A 26,911-nucleotide genomic window follows, 5' to 3' on the forward strand; every position below is an offset into this window, starting at 1 on the left:
CCCTCACCTATATATAGCCCTGGTGTTTCTTTGTCAGTTCGTTATGTTTCATGTCGTGAGAACCTGGACCTTTTTTGACTCCTGATACCTACCTTGAGATTTAGACCTTTTGCCAAGTGAGTTTTTGTGTTGCTGTACAACTTAGCTTTGGCAATTTAACTGCTTTCTATTTTTTGAAAGTACAATTTAAGTTTTGTTATTAAAGAACATTCTATTTTTGGACAACTGTCTTCGAGTCCTGCTTTTGGGTCCTACGTCCTGTGTCTCGGTCCATAACAATGTTTGTACGACACTTAAGTGTTTTTGTGTATCAACACGTTAACATGAGCAGAAAAGGATAACAGTATGGTGTATTGCTGATGAGTTAATTAGCACTGACTCAGAGGTATCACACAATCCTTTTTTATTTTTCCACAATCTTAAATCCACTCTATTATAAATCTTTAGTATGTAAACGATATCTCATTAAAACATTTGTCAACACTCTTTTACAGGTTGAGTCGCGAAGGGAAAGCTTCCCTCGGACAAATCCAGCAGTAAACTTCTACAATCACACACTCACTACATACAGATGAAAGAAACACAACATTCAATAACTGGCACAAAGGCTCATGGGATTCAGAACAACAGAAAGCCCTTTCAAAAGTGCATCACACAGCCGTCATGTTGCAATGCCTTGAAACAGAAATTCCCAATCAAGAACAATAAAAGAGACAAATATGCACCCCAAATATATTTGGCAATATATCACTCTTCTTATATGATAGGTTCAAAATATAAATTACAAAATGGTTTTAAAATAGGGGAAGACATTTGTGAACGTGTACATTCTCTGTTGAAGAGCAAAGCAATGTTTCAGTATATTCAAGTCAGTTGAATCAAATGACCAGAGTGAAGACACAGTTGAAAGACAAAGTTCAAATCTCATCATTAAAGCCTTCAAATAAACGTCCATTAAGAGAAGTATAAAAGCGATTTTTGGACTTGCATTATTTGAAGGCTGCATGCTGAGATTCTGTTTGACACACTGCAAAACTTTATTAACATCACACAGCAACAGCAAACAACTATATTGAATGACAAACATCTCTTTCATCTTGAAAAGCACTCTATAAATAGTTTTTTAAATATGTTTGTTTTCATCTAAAGGCTTTTTTTATTTAATTAGAAAATGTATTTGTAGGTCAAATCTTTACTAAGTTTAACGCAAAATCCTCACAGTTTGTCAAAACTTCAGTGATAAGAAGTAAAAACTTAACATTTAAATACTTTTTTAAATATTTCCATCCCTTTTTTTCCACCCTTGCAGGCTTAAATCTGGGACATACGGGCACAGTGTTTGCATGCATTGAACTCTTAAACTGCAATAATCGAAAATTGAACTGAATTAAAGCCCGTTTTCTAGAGACAGTTAAAACCCAATCCTTTGCCTGTATTGCTGCCTTTGCAAGAGTCCTGCTTCTTTCTCTTCATGATCGCAACACAATGTATCCTTTCTATTTCTGACAGCTAAAAAGGCAACAGTTATGAAGATGTTTTACTGGTTTAATGCGTTACCAACAGCTTCTCTCCACCAATGATACAGCAGCATGATATCAACACACCAATTCAAAGATTTAGTTACATGAAATACACACAGCACTAACGGTTTTCTTTAAGTAAAACATATTCAGTCAAATTACAGTTTGTGTTCAAGCTTAACTCTTTTCAGAACCGTTTTCAGTCATGTATCATTCAGTCATATTTTAAACGGTCAACGATATAACCATTTTTGTGAAAGTCCTCTGTTTGATATCTCTGGGTGTATTCGGCCATTGTGAAATTGTGGCAATAAGTATCAATATAATAGAAGCCAAAATGTGTGGGTTTTTTTTTATCCAGAAATATGGTATCAATGTATGTCCTGGGAAACGTTTTAAATAGTGATGATAATTACGTGGAAGGGGATTTGAACCCCACTCTTTTGTCACTGTGCAGACGACACATTAACCCCCTTTCAAAAGTCTTACTTACGAGGCAAATTAAAGGAACAAACCGTAATTTATCAAACAATATCCCCTTATGCTAAAAAGAAAACGAGCTTTACTTCCGCATGACACGGTAAAAATAGTTGCCTACAAGAGCTACATGTGTAGGTGCTGAGAACAAGTCCTTCACGTTGAAAAATGTAACAGTCCTCCAGTGATCAAGGAGTGAAGTTTGATACCCTTAATGCCACATTTAAACTACAACGTCCGGCTTTTATAATAGGTAGTGCATGCTTACATTCAATAGTGTAACATTGTCTCACTTCATTGTTCAGCCTTTTATAATCAGAATTCATCTGATGATTAACACCTCATAATGAAGTCGCCAGCTCAGAGGCATTTTTTTTTAAAATTGTGTAACCTTTCATTGAAGTTGTTAAACGTCAGTAGACTCCAACCTGCCGGTCCTCCTTCCCGTCACGTTCAGAGGAGGTCGGTTCCATCGTAGACCACAGGCTTGTCCAGACTCAGCTGATACTGGACGTTCTTTGAGATGAACCTTGAGTTGAAGAAGAAAGACGGATGAGCTTCTTTTAAAGTTGTTTGTCAAATAATGAGTTTGAACTTTTAACAAACACAGCGCCTTCTCTTCCGTGAAACAAAGAGAAGCTGAATGACAGCACAAAGCGACTGACCTTGAGAAAGAGTTGTCAAAGATGAGTGTGTATTCTCCAGCGTTCCTGACCTTCAGCTCCCCCTGGATGGTCTCTTTGTGGGAGTTGCAGCGCGTCAGAGCGATCAAGACCTGTGGAGAGCAAAGGATAGACATCTTGTTTAACTAAAGCAGAGAAATATATGTCTGCCTTTATAAGTAAAGATCTGTAAGGGCGGGTGAATGGAAAGTATTTGATTGAGTCTGAATCCAGTGCAGAATCTGCTCATCAAATATGTGTGTGTTGTCAGTGTGTCCGGTGGGGACTGTTAGGCTTTAAGTCTGGACTGCTCTCTCCTGGCCAATCTTTCTTTTTGCTGCAGACTTAAAACTGCATGGTCTCCTCGCTTGGGGGCTGTGCTGCTGCTCAAGTTAAATCAACACAGTGGAAATAATACAAATAAGACACTTAACATTTGCCTAAAGATAAACTAAATGTTGCACAGCTACAGGTCACAGAATAGTGTTTTGTGGAGGTGGAACGCTAATAATAATAATAAACACTTTTAATATGATAGATGGTCAATAGATATTAAAGCAAATGGACTTAAATACTTTCAACTCTCCTGCAAATACTGCCTTTCACAGCTGTTAGGTTGGCTTTAGTGAATGTTTCCTTACTTTGTTAAGGCTTTAAGAGGAGGAAGAGTGTATGGGTGTTCCTTTCATCGATAGTGTGTCTCACCTTGGCCTGCTCCAGTGGAGTCTCGGTGCTCTCCCTGTAGACCACGCTGAAGGCGATGCTTTTGGGTTCGGAGGTGAACGTCCAGCAGACCGTCGGCCCGGGCCCGCTCATGGTGATGGGGATGGTGCTGTAGCAGCTGGACTTTATGAAGAGCTCTCTGGAGCTGTCCCCAAACGCTGAGATATCATCCACCGTGAAGGGGACGGAGAGCCTGCAGCGGAGGGAATACAACGGGATCAAGGACAGTTCCGAATATTGTTCCTAAGTGTATATATATATTGTTGGGAAAAATATTTTCCAAGGTGCATAACTTTGACCCAGTTCATCAGTTCAAACTGTCCTGACTGAGCACAGGCACCTGTAACCTTGGCTGCTGTGCTCTCAGTGTTCTGTCTCCATGTTCCTGCCTGTTGGATCAGCTGATAGAGGTGTTATGATTCTATCTTGTTATGCAGCATGTAGATTATTCTCTCTGAACTAGCTGAATACATGGGTCTGGGGTAGAGTTTTTCAGAATTGACGTGGCAACTCTACCGTGAAGTCAGAACCTCTGGCTCTTGGACTTGTGATGTGAATTCTCCGGCCGAAGCTCCTATAATAAACCATCAGTGTTTGACATCAAAGCTCCTGCTCTTCCCGTGTCTCCTTCATTAGTCGGTGACTCCCATTGCATTGCTACACAGAAGTTTCCCTTACATATACACTGGGGCAAAAAAGTATTTAGTCAGCCACCAATTGTGCAAGTTCTCCCGCTTAAAAAGATGAGAGAGGCCTGTAATTTTCACCTTAGGTATACCTCAACTATGAGAGACAGAATGGGGGGGAAAGAATCCAGAAAATCACATTGTAGGATTTTCAAAGAATTTATTTGCAAATTATGGTGGAAAATAAGTATTTGGTCAATAACAAACAAACAAGATTTCTGGCTCTCACAGATCTGTAACTTCTTCTTTAAGAGCCTCCTCTGTCCTCCACTTGTTAACTGTATTAATGGCACCTGTTTGAACTCGTTTTCAGTATAAAAGACACCTGTCCACAACCTCAAACAGTCACACTCCAAACTCCACTATGGCCAAGACCAAAGAGCTGTCAAAGGACACCAGAAACAAAATTGTAGACCTGCACCAGGCTGGGAAGACTGAATCTGCAATAGGTAAGCAGCTTGGTGTGAAGAAATCAACTGTGGGAGCAATTATTAGAAAATGGAAGACATACAAGACCACTGATAATCTCCCTCGATCTGGGGCTCCACGCAAGATCTCACCCCGTGGGGTCAAAATGATCACAAGAACGGTGAGCAAAAATCCCAGAACCAAACGGGGGGACCTAGTCAATGACCTGCAGAGAGCTGGGACCAAAGTAACAAAGGCTACCATCAGTAACAAACTACGCCGCCAGGGACTCAAATCCTGCAGTGCCAGACGTTTCCCCCTGCTTAAGCCAGTACATGTCCAGGCCCGTCCGAAGTTTGCTAGAGAGCGTTTAGATGATCCAGAAGAGGATTGGGAGAATGTCATATGGTCAGATGAAACCAAAATAGAACTTTTTGGTAAAAACTCAACTAGACGTGTTTGGAGGAGAAAGAATGCTGAGTTGCATCCAAAGAACACCATACCTACTGTGAAACATGGGGGTGGAAACATCATGCTTTGGGGCTGTTGTTCTGCAAAGGGACCAGGACGACTGATCCGTGTAAAGGAAAGAATGAATGTGGCCATGTATCGTGAGATTTTGATTGACAACCTCCTTCCATCAGCAAGGGCATTGAAGATTAAACGTGGCTGGGTCTTTCAGCATGACAATAATCCCAAACACACCGCCCGGGCAACGGAGGAGTGGCTTCGTAAGAAGCATTTCAAGGTCCTGGAGTGGCCTAGCCAGTCTCCAGATCTCAACCCCATAGAAAATCTTTGGAGGGAGTATAAAGTCTGTGTTGCCCAGCGACAGCCCCAAAACATCATTGCTCTAGAGGAGATCTGAATGGAGGAATGGGCCAAAATACCAGCAACAGTGTGTGAAAACCTTGTGAAGACTTACAGAAAACGTTTGACCTCCGTCATTGCCAACAAAGGGTATATAACAAAGTATTGAGATGAACTTTTGTTATTGACCAAATACTTATTTTCCACCATATTTGCAAATAAAGTCTTTAAAAATCAGACAATGTGATTTTCCGGATTTCTTTTTCTTCTCATTTTGTCTCTCATAGTTGAGGTATACCTAGGATGAAAATTACAGCCTCTCATCTTTTTAAGTGGGAGAACTTGCACAATTGGTGGCTGACTAAATACTTTTTTGCCCCACTGTATGTGTGTGTCATGTGCTTGGTAAATAATGGGGAAGAACTAAAGACTTTTTATTTTATTTCCATGTATTCTTTTTCAAAACATGGTGCCTACATTACCCACAACCCACTTTTTTCCAGCTCCACAGAGAGAGATTATTCTCTCTTCAGCCCAACTGATATTAATGTATCTGTTTTTTGCAGACTCCTGAGCCACTAAAAGCCTTCTATGTCTTTGTTTGCATGCAATATTAACCCCAGAGAATTATAAATAGACTAACAAACTTAAAGTTCACATCCTTCTTTTGGGATTCAGCCCTTTGCTCAAGAACACTTTACAGAGACAGATACCGGCTGACATGAGGCAGTGAAGCATTCTCAATACTCCTTCAACAAACCCCCACATCATAATAGAGGTGAAACAGAGGTCTCATAACAAGTACAGAGTAACATTTAGGGAAGCTGTCCATGCCACACATGGGTTAGTTTCACTTCCTATTCTGGGATGTAGTGCAAAGTTTTTAAAGAAGAATTCATGAGAAACTTCCTCTAAAAGTCTGAAGTGCGACTCAGAAAGATTCCCAGTGTAACTTTCGCTGCATGTGAAACTCACGTGAGGTCTCCAGACTTCAGCAGGCAGATCTCTGCGTCTTGTACCGAAGTGTTGAGGTCATCATTATCTTCTGATGTGAGGTCTCCTGCACTGGCACTGCTGTTTCTGAAAACCGTGTAGGGTATTTAACATTAATATACATACGTCGTCATCAATTTGCTTAGAACAATTTTCACTTGTGTGTCCAAAGCTCAAACCGAATACACAATCATTGGACGTGTTACAAGGTTAGAAAACAATGGAATAAAGGAACATCTACAGTGTGGCCCATCTGTGGGAAATGGCTTACAGTACACAGGCAAACATACATATATGTACATAACACACACAGCAAGAATAAACACATAAAGAACGGCTGTACAGTAAATGTCAATCTATCTAATCTATGTCACTTTTAAAAAGGCAAGGACAACTTTTCAAACTGAATCAAAAATTCAACTGACTTATTCAATCAATTCATTTTCATTTGTTTTTCATGAAAGCTCCTGAGTTTATTTCCACAGCTGCAAACATTTCTTGTGTTCTGACTCTGACGACGCGAATACACTGAACTGATTGTTATGAAGATGGCATGTCAAGAGAAAATGGTTTTTTGTCAGGTTGGTTTTCATATTTGATATCGTGGTTTACTTCAACAGGCTCAATCTTTCCTGAGCGAGTGAATGAAGGTGAAACACTTACAGCTGTGCTGCCCCCTGCTGTCCGTGTTCAGGAGAGCAGGCGGTGGCAAAAGAGAGGGAGTCACTGTCATAGACCCCGCTCACCTCCTCCTCAGTGATGATGTCGAAAATACCATCATCCACCTTTTCACCTTCACTTGCTCCTAGAAAACATCAGCTATGTTCATTATTACATGTGCACCTTTCTCTGTTTGCTTTTGCATCATATCTAAAGGCTGAAAAGAACCTCAGCATTTGACACAATATATTCAAAGTCAACTTTATTGTCAATCTTCCCGTTTGTGTGTACAGACAGCGAGATCGAAATACTGTTTCCCACAATCCCGAATATAAAAGCAAATGTATATCAAATATAAAAATATGTGTGCAAATATGTATATATCAGGGTTCATACACTTTTTCACCAATGATTTGCAATGACTTTTCCATGACTTCTCCATGACCTTTACCTAATTTTCCATGACCAAAAACATTACTCTTTCTCAGCGGTACCACTGAAAATGGTTTACTCTAACATGGAACAGGAAAATAAAGTCTGAAAACATGATATGAAAACATGTTGGTCCTATCTAAAACAAATCAAATAGTAGGCTTACTAGCTTCTACGGGCTAAAGCAACTAAAATCTCTCACCAGCAAAATACCTCGTCAGTTAAATGCAATTTTACGATTCATTACAATACAGTATTTATTATCATTATAGTATTACTATTTTGGCGATTAGATAAAATAGAAATTATATTTGATGCAACTTTAGTTAGATTTCCATGAGTTTTCAAAAACGTTAGGAAAAATATTGTTTTCCATAACTTTTCCAGGGCCTGGAATTTGCATTTTGAATTTCCATGACTTTTCCAGGTTTTCAAAGACCGTAAGAACCCTGATATATATACACAGCATGTATATATAAGACACATTTGTACACGTGCACACATTAAGACCTAAATAAAAACACAACAATCAATATATACAAAATAACAGCCACTTCAATATTTTGAGAATGTACATTAGTGCAGATTGTCCATTGAATGAGCAAAAAGAGATATTACCGCAAGATTGTCAATAGCAGCGTAAAAAGTGTCTGGTGCTGGATATATTATAACATATCGGTGTGTGTGTGTTTTGTTACCTGAAGCACCCGTCACAGCTCTCCCAGCCTGCAGCAGGCGATGGAAAGGAGTCCCCGGCGTGCTGGGAGTCACTTCCTCCTGAGGGTGGCGCTCCACCACCGCGGTGTGATTGTTGTAGCAGTCGATGCAGCAGCGCTCCCTGTGGCCGCCCTGCTGTGTGCTCACTGTGTTGCTGCAGCAGTAGTAGCAGAAGGGACGCCCACACAGTCTGAGAATAGAGACACCATTACTTATTAGTTTTTGATTGCGGGTTATTCAACTGGAATTTAGGATTTAATATACAAGTAAAGCTGTTTGGTGCATGTATTAACATCAATAATTAGATTTTTTATTTTTTTATTTTGAGGTTATAAAATACACAAGTCAGACATTTGATATCTTTGTCAAGAAATAGGCTCTGATAAAAGTGCATTGGGATGCTTTAAAAACATTTCTAAGATGTTGCAGAAGGTTACTTTTGAGTAACAGCAAAAGCATAGTTTCGCATTAGCTAAGAGAATAAGAGTTAAATGAAAAGAGGCTTAAACTGATGTATTGTGATGCAGGATTTCTATCTTGTTTTTAAAAATAATACTCTCATAGTTACAGCATGAAAGTTTAAGAGCAAATAACATGAAATGATCCAGTGATGCATGAAGTCACAGATAGCAACTGTTTAACTCAGATTCTCTCTTCAACATTGTGTAAATCCTGACATACAAAATGTTTAAGCCAACTGTTAAAGTTAATTTGAGTTCAAATCATGACATTTAGTTACCAGCTTACATGTGTAATTAGTGTACTTTCTTTACTCAAACACATTGACATTACAATGGAGCGAGACTGACTTTTATAAAGACACCATGCATTCTCAATATGAATATGAAGCAATAAACAACATTATTATTCATTTTGAATGCATCCCATTCGATCTGCTGTTGACGTTATTTGACTTAACTATTAAATAACACTTGGTTAATCTAAATAAGAAGTGAAATTCAGGACGTAAATGTCACTGGACTTCAGTTCCTGTTACATTTCACTACAAAAACAATCACAAAGAAAAGTCATTTCAGTGGCATCAACGCACTGACTGAATGTATTTACTTTTGGAAAATGTGTCAAATATTTTAAACCATTGACAGCTTTTAGGTATTGTGTATGTATGCTGTTGTTAAATATGTTGTGTATTAATTGCGCTTAATGTTTTTAGAACTACAATAGTGTTTCAGCAAATGTGCTTAGCAATCGAGAAAAAATGTCTTTACACGACTTGTTTAAAAGGAGCAACATTGGTATTCGTTTAGTTACCTGGTGATGCACTGTATATCATAAATAGTATATTTGTTTATCTGACCTGCAGTTGTGCTTGCGGAGCCACCAGCTGAACTGGGTGTGACAGCCCAGGCAGAAGTTGACGTCTCTCTCCGTCTCCTCGTCCCGCATTTTTTGCTCGAACTCCAAGGCATCCGACTTCTGCCACAGAACATCTTTCTCCCTGCAGAGAGCACCATCAGGCATATTTTTTAATTGCAGTAAAATCACACGTTATAATGCAGAAAACACAATTAAAAAACACATAGCAAAAAGACCTTAGGAAATGACCAAGGCATAATCACTTAATACTGCATTGATGTCACTTTAACCCTAGTAACAAAGACAACATGGAATGGAAAGATGAAAGGTAGATCAGATGAAATATGTTTTTACCTGATCAGTTCAACAAGCCTTTCTTCCAAGTTGATTTTCGTGCGGTAAAGATCATCGAGTTCAGCTGCCGTCTTAAGATCAAAGCTCTGTTTGTCCTGTGTGGCTCTCCGTAGATTTTCACTCATCTCCTGACAAGTCCGCTGAGCCGCTGCAAGACTTTCCTGAGAACTGCATACAAAAATACACAGTCTGATTAAAGATACATACAAAAATACACAGTCTGATTAAAGATACATACAAAAATACACAGTCTGATTAAAGATACATACAAAAATACACAGTCTGATTAAAGATACATACACAAATACACAGTCTGATTAAAGATACATACAAAAATACACAGTCTGATTAAAGATACATACAAAAATACACAGTCTGATTAAAGATACATACAAAAATACACAGTCTGATTAAAGATACATACACAAATACACAGTCTGATTAAAGATACATACAAAAATACACAGTCTGATTAAAGATACATACAAAAATACACAGTCTGATTAAAGATACATACAAAAATACACAGTCTGATTAAAGATACATACACAAATACACAGTCTGATTAAAGATACATACAAAAATACACAGTCTGATTAAAGATACATACACAAATACACAGTCTGATTAAAGATACATACAAAAATACACAGTCTGATTAAAGATACATACAAAAATACACAGTCTGATTAAAGATACATACACAAATACACAGTCTGATTAAAGATACATACAAAAATACAGAGAGATACTCAGGTGACTAATTGTGTTCATCCAGTTGTTATCTTTAGACTTGTGATTTAAAAACAGGACAGAAAAAGTACACAAAAAATAAACATTCTTATTTAAACACACAAGATAAAAAACATTTTTCACAGGGCTTTAATTCAATCCAGACTGTGTGTTTATGAATACAGTATCTCACCTTGATAAATTCTCTTTCAGATGGATTATCTCGTCTTCTTTCTGCCGGATGAGATTTACAGAATCGGCCATCTGGATGTTTTTCTCCTCAATCTGTTGGCAATATCTCTGATTCTCAGCCTGCAATCAGCACAGCAAAGCACAGCATTATTTCTGCTTCTTTGTGAATTATGCTCGTGACCATAATGTTATGATTACTGCAATTTCAGAAATACACAACAGTAATCTCATTTATCAATCCTAGACACACAAATGATATTGCATGTTAAATAACAGTTTGATTTCTTCGCACGTTCACTGACATGATTTAAAACATCCGTGGATTGTTTTAGTGATTGGACAGGGGCCAGAATCAGTACATCATCTCACCTCCAGCTGTTTGAATTTGTTCTCCAAGTCGACCACTTTCTCTTGCTCGGTCGTCAGCTGGGATTTCACTTCCTGTGTCTCTTTATTCACGGTCTGCATGAGAAACCACAAATTCATCAACTGATGACTTGGCAGTTATTGTTTGAAAAACTAAACAGCTTTTAGAAAATACTTGCTGATAGAACCCAACACAAACGAGTTAAGCAGTATATTTACATTGACATTTGTAACCTGAGTACTTTTCTATTTGTATCTGTAGAACTTGAAGGTAGTGCAGATCATTCTCTAATTCAGATAGTCAAAGGTTTCTTATCAGAATCAGAATCAAGTTTATTGCCAGGTACGTTTACACATACAAAGATTTGCTTTTGTATGTGGTGGTTCGAACATAAACAATAAAAAAAAAACAAGTTGCAAAGAAAGTAAAAAAACTAATATATAAGGATATTAAAAAATAAGTATTTTTAAGAATGTCTTTATTATTTACACCAAATGTAAATGTAACTATATAAATAACCTTAAAATGGTGTAACTTTTTTTTATTATAATTTTTTTAATTGTTCTTAAGTAACATTAAGCTGTCTTTAGCTCTGCTGTAACAATGTACATTTCCCCTGTGTGGGACTAATGAAGGTATTCTGATTCTGAAAATCTAAAAAAACAGAAACAATGAGTATATATGAATAACTACAGTGTATTATATTTTAAAATGGAGGGCTGTGCAGACGTGTGCAAAAATGTGCAAAAAGCAGTCCGAGAGTTTAGCATGAACATGGCTCACAATATTAAAAAGGCAACGAAGAACAAGATATTGTTCACATGATGTGCATTAATGTAATGCATAATGTTTTTGGGGTGGATCAAGGCTACATGAAGTGTAGGAAACAGCTTAGAAGAGAGAGCCCATTGTAGCTAGTTAACTCAATGACATGCACAGTTTACACACGGAAGCATGCCACGTTTCTGAATCTGAGCTCTGAGTGTCTGACCTGGACCCGGCCTTCGTGGCTCATGGTCTGGCTGCTGAGCTGGAAGCGGAGCGCCTGGATCTCCTCCTGGCTGGTCGCCTGCACAGCCTCCTGCTGGGCCTTGCTCAGCTCCTCCTGCATCTCCTGCTTGATTGCAGACGGACCCTTCTGGTTGAGGCGCTGCTTCTCCTGACTCAGCTGCTCCATGCAGGTATTCAGCCTCTCCTCGTCCAGCTCCTGCAGCTTCGTCGACAGGCCCTCCCAGCGCAGACGAGCCTCCTCGTTCTCAGCCGTTAGCATGCACACCTGAATGCCGAGTTCAGCTGTTTCTGTGTTGGCTCTGTGGAGCGCCTCCCTGGACTCGCTGTTTTCCAGACACAGGCCTTCATACCGCAGCTTCAGTTTATTGAGCTCCTCTCTGGAGGCCGTCACCTCCGCAGCCAGGCCGGCTCGAGCCTGGGCTTCACCGTCCCGCTCCCGAACGACAGCCTCCTCTCGTTCCCGCGATCGCAGAATCTCGTCCACATGCCGGCGGTTGAGCTCCTCTACCTGGGCTTTCAGTTGTTCCGCTAAGATGCGGAGGTCCTCTCTGGAGGACTCGGTCACCTCCTGCAGAGCCTGCACCTTCATCCTCTCGTCGGCTCCTGCCAGACGCTGAGCCCTGAGCTCCACCACCTCGTCTTGGAGCCGCTGCACCTCCCTCAGGTTGAGCTCCAGTTGAGCCTCAGCCATCACCAGCCTGTACGGGGAATCCTTGGTTTCCATTGAGGATTTCTGAGGCCTTTCGTGAAGCACTTTCTCATTGCTCTCCGCGGCTCCTTTCTCACGGTGCAGCAGCTCAACGCTCCTGTTCTCCAGCTCCTCGGCTCGAGCTCGCTGACGCCCACATTCAACAGCCTGTTCTCTCAGTTTAGCCTCAGCGTCCTTCACTTTTTCAAGTAACTCTGCTTGGCTTCTTTGGGACATGTTGAGGTTTTTGTCCAACTTTGAAGCTTTGGCAGCGAGTGCGTCCAGTTCCTGTTGAGCCGTCGCTAACTGTTTCTTTAACGAGGACTGGAGCTCAAGACGCTCTTGTTTCTCATGCTCTAGATTCTTTATTTGCGCGTCAGATGTGTCCTTCTGGACGAGCACCTTCTGGGCAATCTCCTCCCAATGCAGGTTTTCATCCAGAAGCTTCTTCTCCCGATCTTCCACGCACAAATGTGCAGCCTCGACTCGGGATTTTAAGTGCTTTTCAGAAGCCCTCAAACAAGCAAGCTGGTCTAACAAGGCCACCCTGCTCTCAGTCAGCTCTGTGATGCTCCCCTCGCTCTTTTTAACCGTCTGGAGAACCTTAGCGTTTATTTCCATGAGATTGTGGCATTGGGTTTTGTACTCCTGAAGTTTCTCAGAGGAGACGGTTTCATTATTAGCAAGTCTAGAGCCCAGAGTCTCTTTCTCAACATTCAGCTTCTCCAACTGCTTCTCTAAATGTTTGGTTCTCTCCGAAGTAGCAGCGAGCTCTTTTTCTCTGTTCTTCAGAGTTCTCGTAACGTCCAGGAGTTTGCTCTCCAGATCCTCATTCTGGCTGTAACTCACGCTACACCTCTGCTCTACCTCTTCCCTCTCCTTATTCAGTCTTTTCTTTAGGTCATCCGCCTTCCTTTCTCTGCACTCTAGTGACGCTTGTAGGTCCTGAAGCTGTGCTCTTAAGTTCCCCGTCTCCTTCTCTTTCAAGCTCAGCGCCCCTTGAATTCGACCGACGGCACTCTGGAGCTCCTCTAACCGTTTAAGCGCGTCCTCGCGTTCGCAATGAGCTCCGGTTCTTACTTCAGCCAGCTTCTCCTCGCTGATCCTCATCTCTTCTTCCCTGAGTTTCAGATCCTGGGACAGACGCTCAGAGTGCCTTGCTCTGTCCTCCGCCTCTCTCTTTGCTTCCAACCTCCCCTCCTCAGCTGTCTTGACTTTATCCAGGAGTTCCTGGATTGTCCAGGCCGAGTCGCAGTAGCTGGCTGTTTGTTGTCCCTTTTCCTTAAGTGATTCTTCCAACTTGGAGAGAAGCTCCATATTTTTGTTCTCAGCCACTGTGAGTCTACTTTGAAGGTCACAGTTTATTGCTTCCCTACAGATTTGAAGGTGATTTGCCCCGTCCTGATCATCTGTATGTAGGTTACTTTGAGCTTCTGTAGATACAGAGGGGCCAGCAGTCTTCTGCAAAAGCTGGCCTTTAAGGTCTTTCACCACACCTTTCAACTCATCAGCTTGTTTTCCTAACTCCTGAACCCGGACCAGCAGCTCCTGCTTTCTGAGCTCTGATTGGTCGAGCTCAATGCGCAGGTTATCTGCTATGCTGCATGAAGAGGGCTCCACCAGTTCATCGAGCCCACCCAGGAGACTGGGATTCAGGTCTTGGATTGGAAGATACTCCTGCACCTGGTCAGTGGATACAAAAACGCTTTAACTTCACAAGTCACATTCACACATTCGTTTTGCAGGGTTGTCTATGTAGAGTATCTGATTCAGTTTACCTGTGAGTAGCTGCTAACGAGACTGTTGATGCTGGAGCAGCGACTGGGAGGCCTCCACAGGAAAGCTGATGAGGCATTGCCTAATGTTCGTCTACAACATAATGACCAAATATTGAGCTCATTATCACCTCGTAAATTGTAAGAAATTACAACTGATTGAAAGAGAAAGCAACCACACTCTTGTTCAGAAGAAGAACTTGACAGAAATGGAGAAAGCGTGAAATAGTGGCACTTTCTTTTACAACAAGCTTTAACTGTTTTATTGGAAACATTATTACAATGTAATAGGTGCACAACATACTCTAAACTCTCTATCTGTACTGTACAAATTACGACAGGCCTCGAAAAAGAACTTCATTCACAAATGTAATTCTCTTTTTGTCTTGATTGTTAAGAGTGTGACATTTGTTGATTCAGGTAATATATATAGTTTATGTTGTTGTAAGTGTTGCTACTCTGCATAATATCCCAATAATGTAATGAACAGCAACAACACTTTTTCAAAAAAAAGTGTGTCCACTTCCTGTAGAGTGACTGCAAATTGATGACAAGGAAGTGAAAAGTCTTGGCAAAGGTGCTGATGTGAGGAACAGCGATCAGCACTTACACATTGTCGGCACCCACTGACTCTCACACACACACATTTACACACACTCAGGCAAAAGAAAAAAAAAGCTGTGAATGTGCAGAGTGATCAGATAATTAAGTGTTACCTCAAGTTGTGAAATAAGCAATATGGCTTCCTCACCATTTTACATTAGCCGCAATAACCTGGGGTGTTATTTCAAATAACCTAAGGTCTGTCTCTGATCAATTCACAAATCATTTCCAACTCCAACACGGAAGGATTTATGATTTCATTTCTTTATGAAGGGTCTCTTTTTTTCCATCAAAACAACAGCCAAATATAAATGTTTGTTTTTCTTCAAAAAGACGAAACTAGCTGTAAACGTTTACATAATTGTAATATAAGTATTGGTTACCTTGCAAATGATGGCCAATCTGCATCAAGGTCGTAACCTCTGGCAGCCACGTCAAACTGGATCTGGTTGAGCTCATAAAGATGGTTAATGATGTCAGCAGTGAGGTGGGACTTGAGGAAGGGACTCCGCGCATAATACCAGTCACTGCATCGGAAAATACAAACAAAAAAATAGAAATCTCAATTCTAACAACAAGGACACTAATTTGTTTTTTAGTGTACCAAAACAAATTAGAAAATAAAGTGTAATAAATCCATATTAATCTGGTTTTCTCCGCCACTGAGCTGAAAAGATGTATTACTTTTTCAGATGTTTTCATTGTTAATTATAAACTGTGTTGAGACTGTTCCAGAAAAAACATTTTGTTGAAGTGCATTCAGACAAATATAATCACAAATAGAGTTATAAAGATGAAAAGGTTGGAATAAATAGTTGGTGATTTTTCTGAAAATGCGCTCTGCTTCCTTTCAGAGAGTCAGATAAGATGATTCATATCACAAGTTTCCTGTCTTTAAGATAAGATAAGCAAACTGGCTGTAGCTCCACATATTCTTCTTCTTATAGATTCTTCTTCATTTACCACAAACAGAGATGAGATAAGGAGGGACCTACTCATTTCACTTTTGACAAGAAATAGAATAATATTCCTCTTATTACCAAAAACGCACAAAGACCGCAAGAGGTTGCTTCCGGTTTCTGCACAAAGTGTGTGAGCGGTTTGCCTGAACAGCATGCGATACATGGCCTGACCGGAACAACATTCATGCAATCTGCCATTGAAAACAGATTGACAGTGTAATTTCTGTGATCGAATGTCTTATGTCAAATAGAAATATAAAGCATACTACTTTTATGAGATAAAGTAAAATATAATTGACATGTGTTTTGCTAAAAGGCTGAGGAAGTGAGACAGAAGAAGTGTAAGTGTCTACGGTTAGGGTGTGGGTGTTGTGTTGCCTCGGAAAACAGAAATAAAACATAAATCAGGAAGGGAGATTTACTCTTGAAAAAAAGGGCTACATCCCACGTAAAGCACGGTGCCTCAATGATTGAAAACATTACATATTAACAAAAATGACTAAATACACATATTCGTATGAATGTGTAAGTATCTGTTCCTGACCTTGTGACCTTCTGGTTTATGAGACACTGCTGCAGTGTGTCAGCGAGGCGTTGGTGGACGAGTGAGTAGCGTATGAAGGCCCTTCCTTTCCCCAGGGATGTCTTCAACTGAGGACACAAATATACACTTAAGCACGATTTTCTTACTCAGATTTGTCCACACATTACCTCACTGCAATGCAAGGTCATGTTTGAAGAGCATCTGTTATTTCAAAGTCAGTATCAAGCAGGTCAAACTATTTCACTAGTGGCTCCCACACTCCTAAAAATATATTTGAATGTGACATTAAAGACGATTAACTTGCAATTAATTATTATTTTAAATTCTCTTAATTGATTAACTACTGAGTCTATAAAACCACTTTTTTCTCAGAGTCCAAGATGACCTCTTTAAATGTCTTGTTTTTCCCCAAACAATGAGTTCAAAATCCAAAATAATGTGTCATACATTGATATTAAAAAAATAATGTATGTTGCCGGAAAAAGAACCCAAAAGCAATCATAACAGTTGTTGGTTTGTTTTCTGTTGACTGTCTAACTAATAAATCAATTGATTTCAGTTAAAGCCGAATCCAAAAACTGTATTTTGGTCAAATGTATCGTAGGACAGAGCAGTTAGGGATGTATAAGTTTAAATATCACTGCATGGACATTAAAAGTACGGTATCTGTCAGTACATCCAGACTCTCTCTCCAATACATTAGCAGATGGAGGGATTTAAGTAAGACAACGGACCCACAGATCTAACAGAAGGACACCAGCTGGAGACTGATATACGTCACAGACTGACCGACATGGAAAAAGAAGAAAAGTTAAAGTTAAAGAGAACGAAAGGTTGCCAAATGGCTGTCAGCTGGTATTGACTAAACTATGTCGCTTTTCAAGAAAAAATACTGACAGTTGTTAATCCATGAGAAAGCCTGAAGCACCAGATATTTTTTGCTAATGAACGAGCCTCCACTAGCATAACATAGGATGTGAGGTTGACATTTTTCAAGCAAAAAAAATGGAAGATGAGCTTTTTCTAGCCTCTCAAAACTAGAGAATTTGAAATAGATGGTAGTTAATTTAATAGCTTGTGGCTGTTGCTTGGAAAAAACTATCAAGGGTAAAAAAGGTCACCTTGTTGCTTCAGGAAACTCAGTTTGGCATTTTGTCTGATATGTCATGGAATAAATTATAAAACAAGTAAATAACCAGCCTATTGTTAATGACTTATGTTAACATTAATATTATTGATTTACAATTATTTGTATCTATTCTAATAGAGAAGAACATGGTGTGTGTTTTGCCAGTAACCCCGGAAACTAAAACATAGGAAACATTTGTTTGTAAATGAACCTTAAGATTAGTGTTAAGCTCATATAATAGACAACAAAATATACAATCTAAGACTAATTAAACTAGAGTTATTTCAGTGTGAAGGCTCACCACTGTGAATTCCCAGGATAGAGGGTGACCAGCAAGGTGTAAGGCAGCAAGTGAATTAGCAGCTCCGAGGTTAACTGTGTCCAACTCACCAGGGGATAAGTTACATGGCTATACAGTCACTGTGTGAGGCAGCGAGGGTTACAGTGTGTGTGTGTGTGTGTGTGTGTGTGTGTGTGTGTGTGTGTGTGTGTGTGTGTGTGTGTGTGTGTGTGTGTGTGTGTGTGTGTGTGTGTGTGTGTGTGTGTGTGTGTGTGTGTGTGTGTGTGTGTGTGTGTGTGTGTGTGTGTGTGTGTGTGTGTGTGTGTGTGTGTGTGTGTGTGTGTGTGTGTGGTGCAGAGGAGGATTACCTCAGGAATGGATTTAACAAAACGGATGCCATCGTTAGCTCCCTTGATCTTAATCAGGCAGTCGCAGAAGTAATCCCAGTAGTCTTTTCTCTGACCAAGAAAGGTTGTCTTCTCTTTTTGGTCAAACTGAGAAACAAACATTACTTCATTATTGCATTGCCTAACAATGTCATCAGCAATATGCATTGTAAAACAGGTCTGTCTGACACTGCCGGGTACAATTGTGATTAATAGGATTTCTATGAACTTCCTTCATGTTTCCATTTCTTTCTAGCACTCTGCCTCTCTCTGGGGTCAAGACTTCTCCAAACGGTCATCAGATATTACTATACTTATTTTATTATATTTTTGAAATACTTAACCTGGCATGATCTTTAACATATTAAACATTCTGTGTTAAATGAAACCCTCACAACTGCAGTGCTTTATTTTAAGGCTTCACAACCAAAAAGGTTTACAAATCACTAGAGCACTGGTTCCCAATCTGTTTTACTAGTCGCCTTTTTGAGCAAGAAAATGATTAGTCGCTTTCCCTCGTCAATATTTGAGATATGGAAAATTCAAAAGTAAAAAGTTAATTTAGGTTATTTCGTTTAAACGGTTTGAAAAGATGCACTCATGAGTATTTTTTCAACAACAAATCAATGAAAGAGGTTCTATCTATCTACGAGATACTTATTTTAATCATCTTACAACTGCTTGTTAGATTGATATTCTCCCCAAGTACAAGCTAGTGGTAGAGTCAGAGGAGCAGTGCTGGTCAAATTGCAAACACAAGCTGTATAATCTTGAAAAACCCTGAACAAACGTTGGTGGTATACGATTCCATACCTGGAGCAGGTATTCAAGTTTATAGAAGAACTTGTGCAGGTTGGCGCTATCATCAGTTACCGGTTCACCACAGTCGTTGTGTTCCTTACCCAACTCTAACACAGAATCTAAACAAGACAGTAACAGCATTGTTAACACATAATTACACAATTATCAAATGATTTCCTTGTGTGGAATCTATTTTTGATCAATATGCGCACATTTTATGATCGCCTTATCAGTAATAGATGTTTATAAGGAAAAAAACATATATCTAAATGTTGTAATAATCCTGGGAGCACGATGCATATGCCTACTTCACATGTAAAAAAGACAGGCTGCCAGAAACATATGACGCAATATACCGTCATGGTGTTTATGTGAGTCAGTGTGAACATGTTGTTTACCATGCAGATCTCTAATTATCCTCTGCAGTTGATTATCTCCAACTGATGAGGAGGAGGCCATTCTGGGGAAGGGGCAGTGACGTCAGCAAATTCTGCATGTGGGATTTGGAAAAAGACAGTGTCATTTATGTTTCGATATTACAGGAAGGTCCTAATGATGTGAACAATGTTCCTTGTGTCATTGAAATGTCAAGGATGTACCTGTGTCCCTCAAAGTATGAATAAAGCATTTGATAGTATAACTAAGGAAAGCTGTTGCCAACAGGATTTCAACTTTCCATCCGGCAAACAGTTCAGGTAAATAAAATCACATTATAACAGACTAGGGGACTGTGAACATACACACCTCAACCAATCAAAGACTGTAAGCACCATTTTTATTACATCTATGGTTACTTTTAGCATCTATTCATGAACACACAGTTATATTTAAACTTGTGTAGCTTTGTTTATTTAAATGTGATAGTGTGTTAAGTGCTTTGTCATTGCTGCTACCTCTGCTCTTATCACTGCTTTTATTTATTTGCCGTCCATTTCTATTACTGCAGTGAGAGATACCAACGCAATGGTGTTGTACCTCTGTATAATGACAATAAAGATATTCTGATTCTAAACATTAGAATAGTACTTTCCTAAATGTGCACACCACTGCTGCTTATCACTTACATAAACACATGAATACACTCTATCCAAACCCCAGAAGCCTTTAACAACTGTGGCAAATTAAACAATCCAGAGAGGGTTCATTCATATGTTAAAATAAGAATGCACAGTAGGTCAGTCAAGTTAGCAAAACCGTACAGTCTGTGAGAGGAGGTACAACATGTACATCACGAGGATAGGGGAAAGCGTATCACTGTTTCAAACCCGACTGACACCAAATGTAGGCTGTATATAGTGTTATACACCGTCCCCATTACAAAATAGAAACATTACATCACTTAAAACCGCTTTAAAATGCAACAAATCGCCACACAAAGCTAGATAGTCGAAGCTGGTAGCTATCCTACATGCACCTGTTCTCAGCTCTTCATTTCCTTCTCGTATTTAATGTCAATGATGTTATAAACCATCGAGTTTTGGTTGTAAGCAAAGCGACACACTTCAATGTTCAATAAACAGTAACATAATAAACGTACTCGATGTGTAAAATGTTCCAGTGTCCAGTTTGTAGGTGATACAGCAGAAACTTGCTAGGCGTAGAGGGCGGGCACTGTGGGTGATTGACAGGCGTGATGGACAAATAGACAGCGTCTGCTGCTGCTGAAGTCCGTCATAGTTTGGTTGAGAGACAAATGGTAAATAAACAGAAACCTGAGAAGAGTAAAGTGCTCATAGAGATCTAGATATATAATAAAATGTACTTTAAAAATGAATTGGGGAAAAATGTATGCTTTGTATTTGGTTTGTATTTTTATTGTGTTGTGTTTTAATCCTTTGTTTTATTTTATCCACAAAGTAAGCCTATGAAATAATAATTGACAAACTAAATAATTAAAGGTCTAAACTGTTTTTTATATGCACAAAATATTAGGTTTTATAAATGTTATTTATATTTTATTGTTATTATGTATTTTATTTTGTGTCTCCACCTTAACTGTTAACATGGTGTTGTTAAGAGCAGATCTTTTACGCAAATGTACAAAAGATAGTAAGCAAAAAGGGATACTTATAAAGGTATTTAAAAACAGTTGCATACTGTTCTAACACAGAAGAAGAAGAAGAAGAAGAAGAAGAAGAAGAAGAAGAAGAAGAAGAAGAAGAAGAAGAACAAGAACAAGAACAAGAACAAGAAGAACAAGAACAAGAACAAGAACAAGAACAAGAAGAAGAAGAATCTACAGCTAACTGTGTAGATATCATAGAAAACATATTTAATACATTTGTGTTTTCCCATGATATGTTAGTCTATCGTCAAAAGTAAATCGGTGCAATAGTATAATGAGCTTTTTTCCTATTGTTTGGATTGTTGATTAGTATTTTAAGTCATTTCTGAAAATTGAAATTGTGAATTTATGTAATTTTTCTGTTTTAAATCATTCTTTATTAAATGTATATTTGTTGGACTGTTGGTCAGATAGATCAACGAAATTAAGGATGTCATACTTGACTTTAGGAATGCTTTATGTTACAATTTTTAAAAGTTTAAATAAGAAATCCACACTTGGGACTATGCCGTTTGTGTCATTGTGGAACAAGTATAATACCAATACAATACACTTCTGAAAACAGTGAGGTTTACCAAAAACAAGTACTGAACATGTCTCGTAACGTGATCGAAACCAAAATGCCCAGCTCTGACATCATCTCTGTTCACCTTTGGGTTTCATACTTAAGGAACAATTCCCTATTCCAGTGATATCTGCACGAAGGACGTTGGTGTTTTGCAGGTACAGTAAATTGCCACATTTCTCAATTTGTTATAGACGGATTCATTATCATTTTTTAATAATATCTCAAATGATGTCTATATAATGTTTTTTAGTTTAAGTAACATTTTGTTTTTGCTTAAAATGTTTGTCTTTTTTTATTTCATTCGGTCACTTTATATGAAAAAAACCTGGACATTAAAGTAGGAATATTAGAACGCTCATTCAGCACAAATAATTAATCAAATATATTTACCTTCTCCCTTTCCTTTATTGGGCAGAGAATTTCTTTGGGGGGTATATTTAGAGGCACTTGTCAATCGAGAAGTTAACATGTTTCTAGTTGCGAAGAATAGTTATTAAACTGTCCAAATTTAAGACTGTTGATAATTCAAAATATAGAAACATTGTGAATGATGAATGAGGTTGTATCTTCCTGGTCGAATGTACTTATTGTAAGTCACTTTGGATAAAGGCGTCAGCTAAATGCAATGTAATGTAATGTAATGAATGATAAGAGCCTGTTGCTGTTGAAATCTGTAATTTGGGTAAAGTGATGCTTTTGAATATACGAGATAAAACATGGAAATAAAGGAAGTCATATATCAAGAGAATGTTATTAATCTATGGACATATCACACTATGAAATGACTCATTTATCTGTAAAAACTGTTTTTACAATGTTATGTATCATCTAATTTCTTATAATTAAGTCTGTTTAACCCCCTTTACTTTACACAACCCTTTTTTCAGACTCTCTACTTGCTGAAACTTGCTGAAGGAATATGGCAACAACTGACTCAGCCTATAACCTAACCACATACGATGATTCCTACTATGATTACGATTATGAGGATGAAGTGTGCAACAAATCAAGCATCGTTCAGTTTGGAGCAACCTTGACTCCAGTGGTTCTTTCCATTGTGGTCATCCTCAGTCTGTTTGGCAACATCCTGGTCATCGTGATTCTGGCAAAGTATGAGAATCTCAAATCTCTCACCAACACTTTGATCCTAAACCTGGCCATATCGGATCTCTTCTTCACCGCAGGTCTGCCCTTCTGGGTCTACTATCACATGTACGGATGGACTTTAGGCCAACTTGCATGCCAGATAGTCAACTTTTTATTCTACGTTGGTTTCTACAGCAGTGGGATCCTCCTCATCATGATGACTGCTCACCGTTATGTAGCCGTCATGAATCCTCTGTCGGACATTGTCTCCACCACAGGCTCCTACAGTGTTATAGCGTGTGTGATCATCTGGGCAGTGAGTATATTGATTGCCAGTCCAACCTCCGCCTTTTCCAAAGATGACCAGAATCAATGTGTGTGTGAAAATTCTTTCTGGTGCTTATTGGGAATCTACCAGCAAAATGCTCTCTTCATTGTGAGTTCAGTGGTGTTTATTTTCTGCTATTCTCAGATCATCTGCAGGTTGCTGCGGCCTACTGCTCGAAGAAGAAAGAGCAAAACTTTAAAACTCATTTTTACCCTTATGGTTGTTTTCTTTGTCGGCTGGGGACCTTTTAATATAGTGATATTTCTAAAGTCATTTAATTACTGGCCCAAAACATCTGCTGACTCAAAGGATCTATTGGAAAATTGTGAATCATCAAAGCCACTCGATTACGCCTTTTACATTAGCCGACTTCTGGCCTTTTCCCACTGCTGCCTCAACCCTGTGTTTTATGTGTTTGTGGGGGTTAAATTCAAAAACCACCTGAAGAAAATGCTGAAGGGCTGGGGACAAAGCAACAATGGCTTACGCAATAGGCATAGCCGACTTACAATTACATCCATAACAAGTGGTGAGGAACTTTCTATTTAGTTGATATGGAGAACAGAGGTGAAACCCGAACTTCTAAACCAGAAAAGAGAACATCTAAAATCCTATTGACATTTGATTTAGTTGTATCTGGGTAGAATTCTCCTGATCAGATACTCAGCATAAGCTCCCCCCCCTTTTTAAACATTTATTTTTATAAAGCTTTAGACTCAGAATCAGCACTTCTAACAGGGCTGACATAGAGGGATACGAGAGATGTCTAAAATGCATGATCTGTTTGGTATTTTGAGCAAAACGCATCACAGACATGTTTTTTTATATATTTTTATATATCTGAGACCCATAATATATGCCTAAAGATAGCATGATAGGAGAACTTTAAATTAGCTATCCTAGATTTGGGACAGGGTGACAAACGCAAGTTAATTTAGCTTCATTAGCTTTGTAAGATGGTTCTAAAAATGACATGTGTTATACTGTACATTAATTAATCAAACATGTAAACCAATTCCATGTTTTCCCCCTTTTTAATTTCCAATCAAGTTTTGTGCTTGAAAGAAAATCAGCTCTGTGTCAGTTGGTACATATTAATGTGATTTCAAATTCATGTTGATACATTGATTATGCATTGTACTGTAGATAATATGTGAAACACTTCTTCACTGCATTTTACTTAATGGTTTCATATTAAATCATCTATCTCAGTTGTTACTGTAGTTGTTATATTGTCACCTTTAGGAGTCTTGCAAACAAAACAGAACATAATTTATTTTCAAAATGTTATATAAATATGTGTTTTGATCAATTTGTAAACAATTTTTTTTATTTGCCTGAACATATCATCATCATTATCATCATCATCACCACCACCACCATCATCATCATCATCATCATTTCCATGCTACAATAAAAAAGATCAAAACATATTTCTGGGGTGTATCCTTCCTTCCTGCTGTTTCTATGTTATGTTTTTAAAGTAGAACATCACCAATATGCATGTCACCAATTTCGGGTTAATCTCAACGTAGTCATGCCTTCACTGGAATGATGAGGCAACACCTCTGAATAATATGAAGCCAAAGACGGAGTTACTGCATGAGTTTGCTCTTTTATTGCTCAACTTCTCCATCACAATGAAACTCACCACATGAAGTGACAGTCGTTGTTCAGGGTAAGTTGCTTAATATTCACTGTAATTGATTTCCATATTTAAGGGCAATGTTCTTACTACATAAATGTTTACTGTATTGTTATATTTTTCTCGGAACTGCTTTTTAAAACTAAATTTGACTGAAGGTTAAAGACATCTGCGCAATTTGCCAATTACATTTTTCTGCTTATGTTTCCCAGAAAACAACTTACAATGGCATTCAACAACTCCACAGTGAACATCGGAGGTGAAAACTACAGCTCTGAAGACTGTGAGAGGGTGTTTGACTTGAACACTTTTAAAGGCTCCTCATACATTTTGATCTTCATCCTCAGTATCATAGGAAACTGCCTCCTCTTATATGTCCTCTTTCTCTATGAGAACTTAAAAAATTTCAAATCTATTCGTCCTAAACCTTGCCTGCTCCGATTTGATGATCACAGTCACACTTCCATTCTGGGCCGTCTATTGGCTGCTGCATGACTGGGTCTTTGGAAGTTTTGCCTGCACATTTGTGACTATGACAAAGATTGTTGGTGTGTACAGTAGTGTCATTCTACTGACTGCCATGACTGTGGACCGTTTCATAACTGTGGTGCTGCACAACATGCCAAGAAACAAAGTAAGGAGGCAGAGGTTTGCAGCATTGAGCTGTGCAGCTGCATGGATCATCAGCATTTCTGTTTCTATACATGTTGCTACTAGAGCCACGGTGGAAGACTGGGGTGGTCGTTCCATTTGTTTGAATCTTATGTATGTGGACTATGGTTTTAAACTTGCAGTGCCTCTGCTCTTCTTCTTCCCGTTATCCATAATTGTTTTCTGCTACTCTGCCATCCTCAAGACAGTGTTGCAGGCTTCAAACAGAAGAAAGCACAGGACGGTAGTGGTGGTGTTATGTATAGTTGCTGCCTTCATCATCTGCTGGGTACCTTACAATATTTTGTTTATAATCGTGTCCTTCTATAAACCTAAAAACTGTTATGCATCGAACCTTGTGTATATAGCCTTTATTATTTGTCATATACTTGCTCATTCTCACTGCTGTATGAACCCTATTCTGTATATGCTCTCAGAAAAGTGGCGAAAGCATCTTTTGGATCTTTTAAGCTGCAAGAAAGTCGGGAGGGTGAGAGACAGGAAGAAAACCACTGGCTCTTCTGTTAAGCAGAACGTAGCTTTTTTTTTTTACTTTGTTTTTATTAAACAAAGAAAAAAAAACACAAACACCTTACATCTCTTTACAGCACATCAGTATCTGAAACAGGTCTGTCATTAATTGTAATTGGGCAGTCAGAGCCTCCATCCCATATACCTCCTTTAATTTTTGTTTCCATTGTGCCTATGTAGGTGGTTGTGGCTTCCTCCAATTCAATGTTACCATTTTCCAAGCAGTCATCAGGAGTATATGCAACAGGTATTTCTGGTTTCTATTACATACATCCTCTGCAACCAGATCAAGTATAAAGTGACTAGGGTTGAGCGGTAGATCAATTCCCATAATTCTGTCTATCTCCTCCTTTACCCCATGCCAGAAGGGGACCATCTTTGGGCAGTCCCAGAATATGTGTGAGTGATCACCAATCAGGCCGCACTCCCTACAGCAGTACTTTGCTGTGGGGGTGTCTACAAATTTGGAAATGATCAAGGGTGTCCTAAAGAACCGTGTCTTTGTCTTCCAGTCAAACTGCTTCCACGTATTACTGTTTATACCTTTGTGACAGCCCTTACACAATGTTTCCCAATCCCCATCTTCAATTATAATATTCAACTCCAACTCCCATTTATTTTTTATGTGGAAGGTGTTATCCGGTAAATCCATTAATAGGTTCCTATAAATATGGGAAACATGATTCTTAGTCGGTATATTGTGCCTAATTATATTGATAGAATATGTTTCAATGTTTGTTGGGGAATTCTAAATTATGTTCCAATTTCTATGTTTTGTAATGTAATGCCTAATCTGTAAATACCGAAA

The 26,911-nt window shown here is 38.8% G+C and overlaps 3 protein-coding genes across 4 annotated transcripts; 2 read left to right on the top strand and 1 right to left on the bottom strand.

The window, feature by feature from the left end:
- Positions 1-386: 386 nt before the first annotated feature.
- Positions 387-20,890, bottom strand: fyco1b (FYVE and coiled-coil domain autophagy adaptor 1b). Of its 2 annotated transcripts, none has more exons than XM_079651883.1 (18): positions 20,767-20,890; positions 19,628-19,719; positions 19,242-19,348; positions 18,411-18,536; positions 16,634-16,740; positions 15,511-15,654; positions 14,528-14,618; positions 12,042-14,432; positions 11,053-11,145; positions 10,685-10,803; positions 9,760-9,927; positions 9,407-9,547; positions 8,070-8,278; positions 6,943-7,084; positions 6,262-6,366; positions 3,365-3,575; positions 2,663-2,772; positions 387-2,526 (listed from the first exon to the last, which is right to left on the bottom strand). In XM_079651883.1, exons 2-18 carry the CDS (start codon positions 19,686-19,688, stop codon positions 2,451-2,453), a joined length of 4,401 nt encoding a protein of 1,466 aa, XP_079508009.1. In that variant the 5' UTR covers positions 19,689-19,719; positions 20,767-20,890; the 3' UTR covers positions 387-2,450. The 2 variants fall into 2 exon arrangements, with proteins under 2 accessions (XP_079508009.1, XP_079508010.1); XM_079651884.1 differs by lacking the exon at positions 20,767-20,890 and adding an exon at positions 20,644-20,689.
- A 1,097-nt stretch (positions 20,891-21,987) lies between these two features.
- LOC307020740 (chemokine XC receptor 1-like) lies at positions 21,988-24,709 on the top strand. The gene is made up of 2 exons (XM_079652265.1): positions 21,988-22,017; positions 22,750-24,709. Exon 2 carries the CDS (start codon positions 22,782-22,784, stop codon positions 23,823-23,825), a length of 1,044 nt encoding a protein of 347 aa, XP_079508391.1. The 5' UTR covers positions 21,988-22,017; positions 22,750-22,781; the 3' UTR covers positions 23,826-24,709.
- A 437-nt stretch (positions 24,710-25,146) lies between these two features.
- LOC307019939 (C-X-C chemokine receptor type 2-like) lies at positions 25,147-26,100 on the top strand (the record flags this gene model as incomplete). Its single annotated transcript, XM_079651036.1, is given in 3 exon segments — positions 25,147-25,319; positions 25,321-25,932; positions 26,010-26,100. Coding segments are annotated over 3 exon segments (876 nt in total).
- Positions 26,101-26,911: the final 811 nt, after the last annotated feature.

The sequence above is a fragment of the Notothenia rossii genome (genome assembly GCF_949606895.1).
Source record: "Notothenia rossii genome assembly, chromosome: 9".
NCBI lineage: Eukaryota > Metazoa > Chordata > Actinopteri > Perciformes > Nototheniidae > Notothenia > Notothenia rossii.

Coding starts and splice junctions, on each gene's coding strand:
- fyco1b (XM_079651883.1), bottom strand. CDS start 19,688: ATGGCCTCCTCCTCATCAGTTGGAGATAATCAACTGCAGAGGATAATT. Junction 15,655..16,633: donor ATAAACCAGAAGGTCACAAG/GTCAGGAACAGA, acceptor TTTCCGATGCAG/TGACTGGTATTATGCGCGGA. Junction 7,085..8,069: donor AGCTGTGACGGGTGCTTCAG/GTAACAAAACAC, acceptor GATGTTTTCTAG/GAGCAAGTGAAGGTGAAAAG.
- LOC307020740 (XM_079652265.1), top strand. CDS start 22,782: ATGGCAACAACTGACTCAGCCTATAACCTAACCACATACGATGATTCC.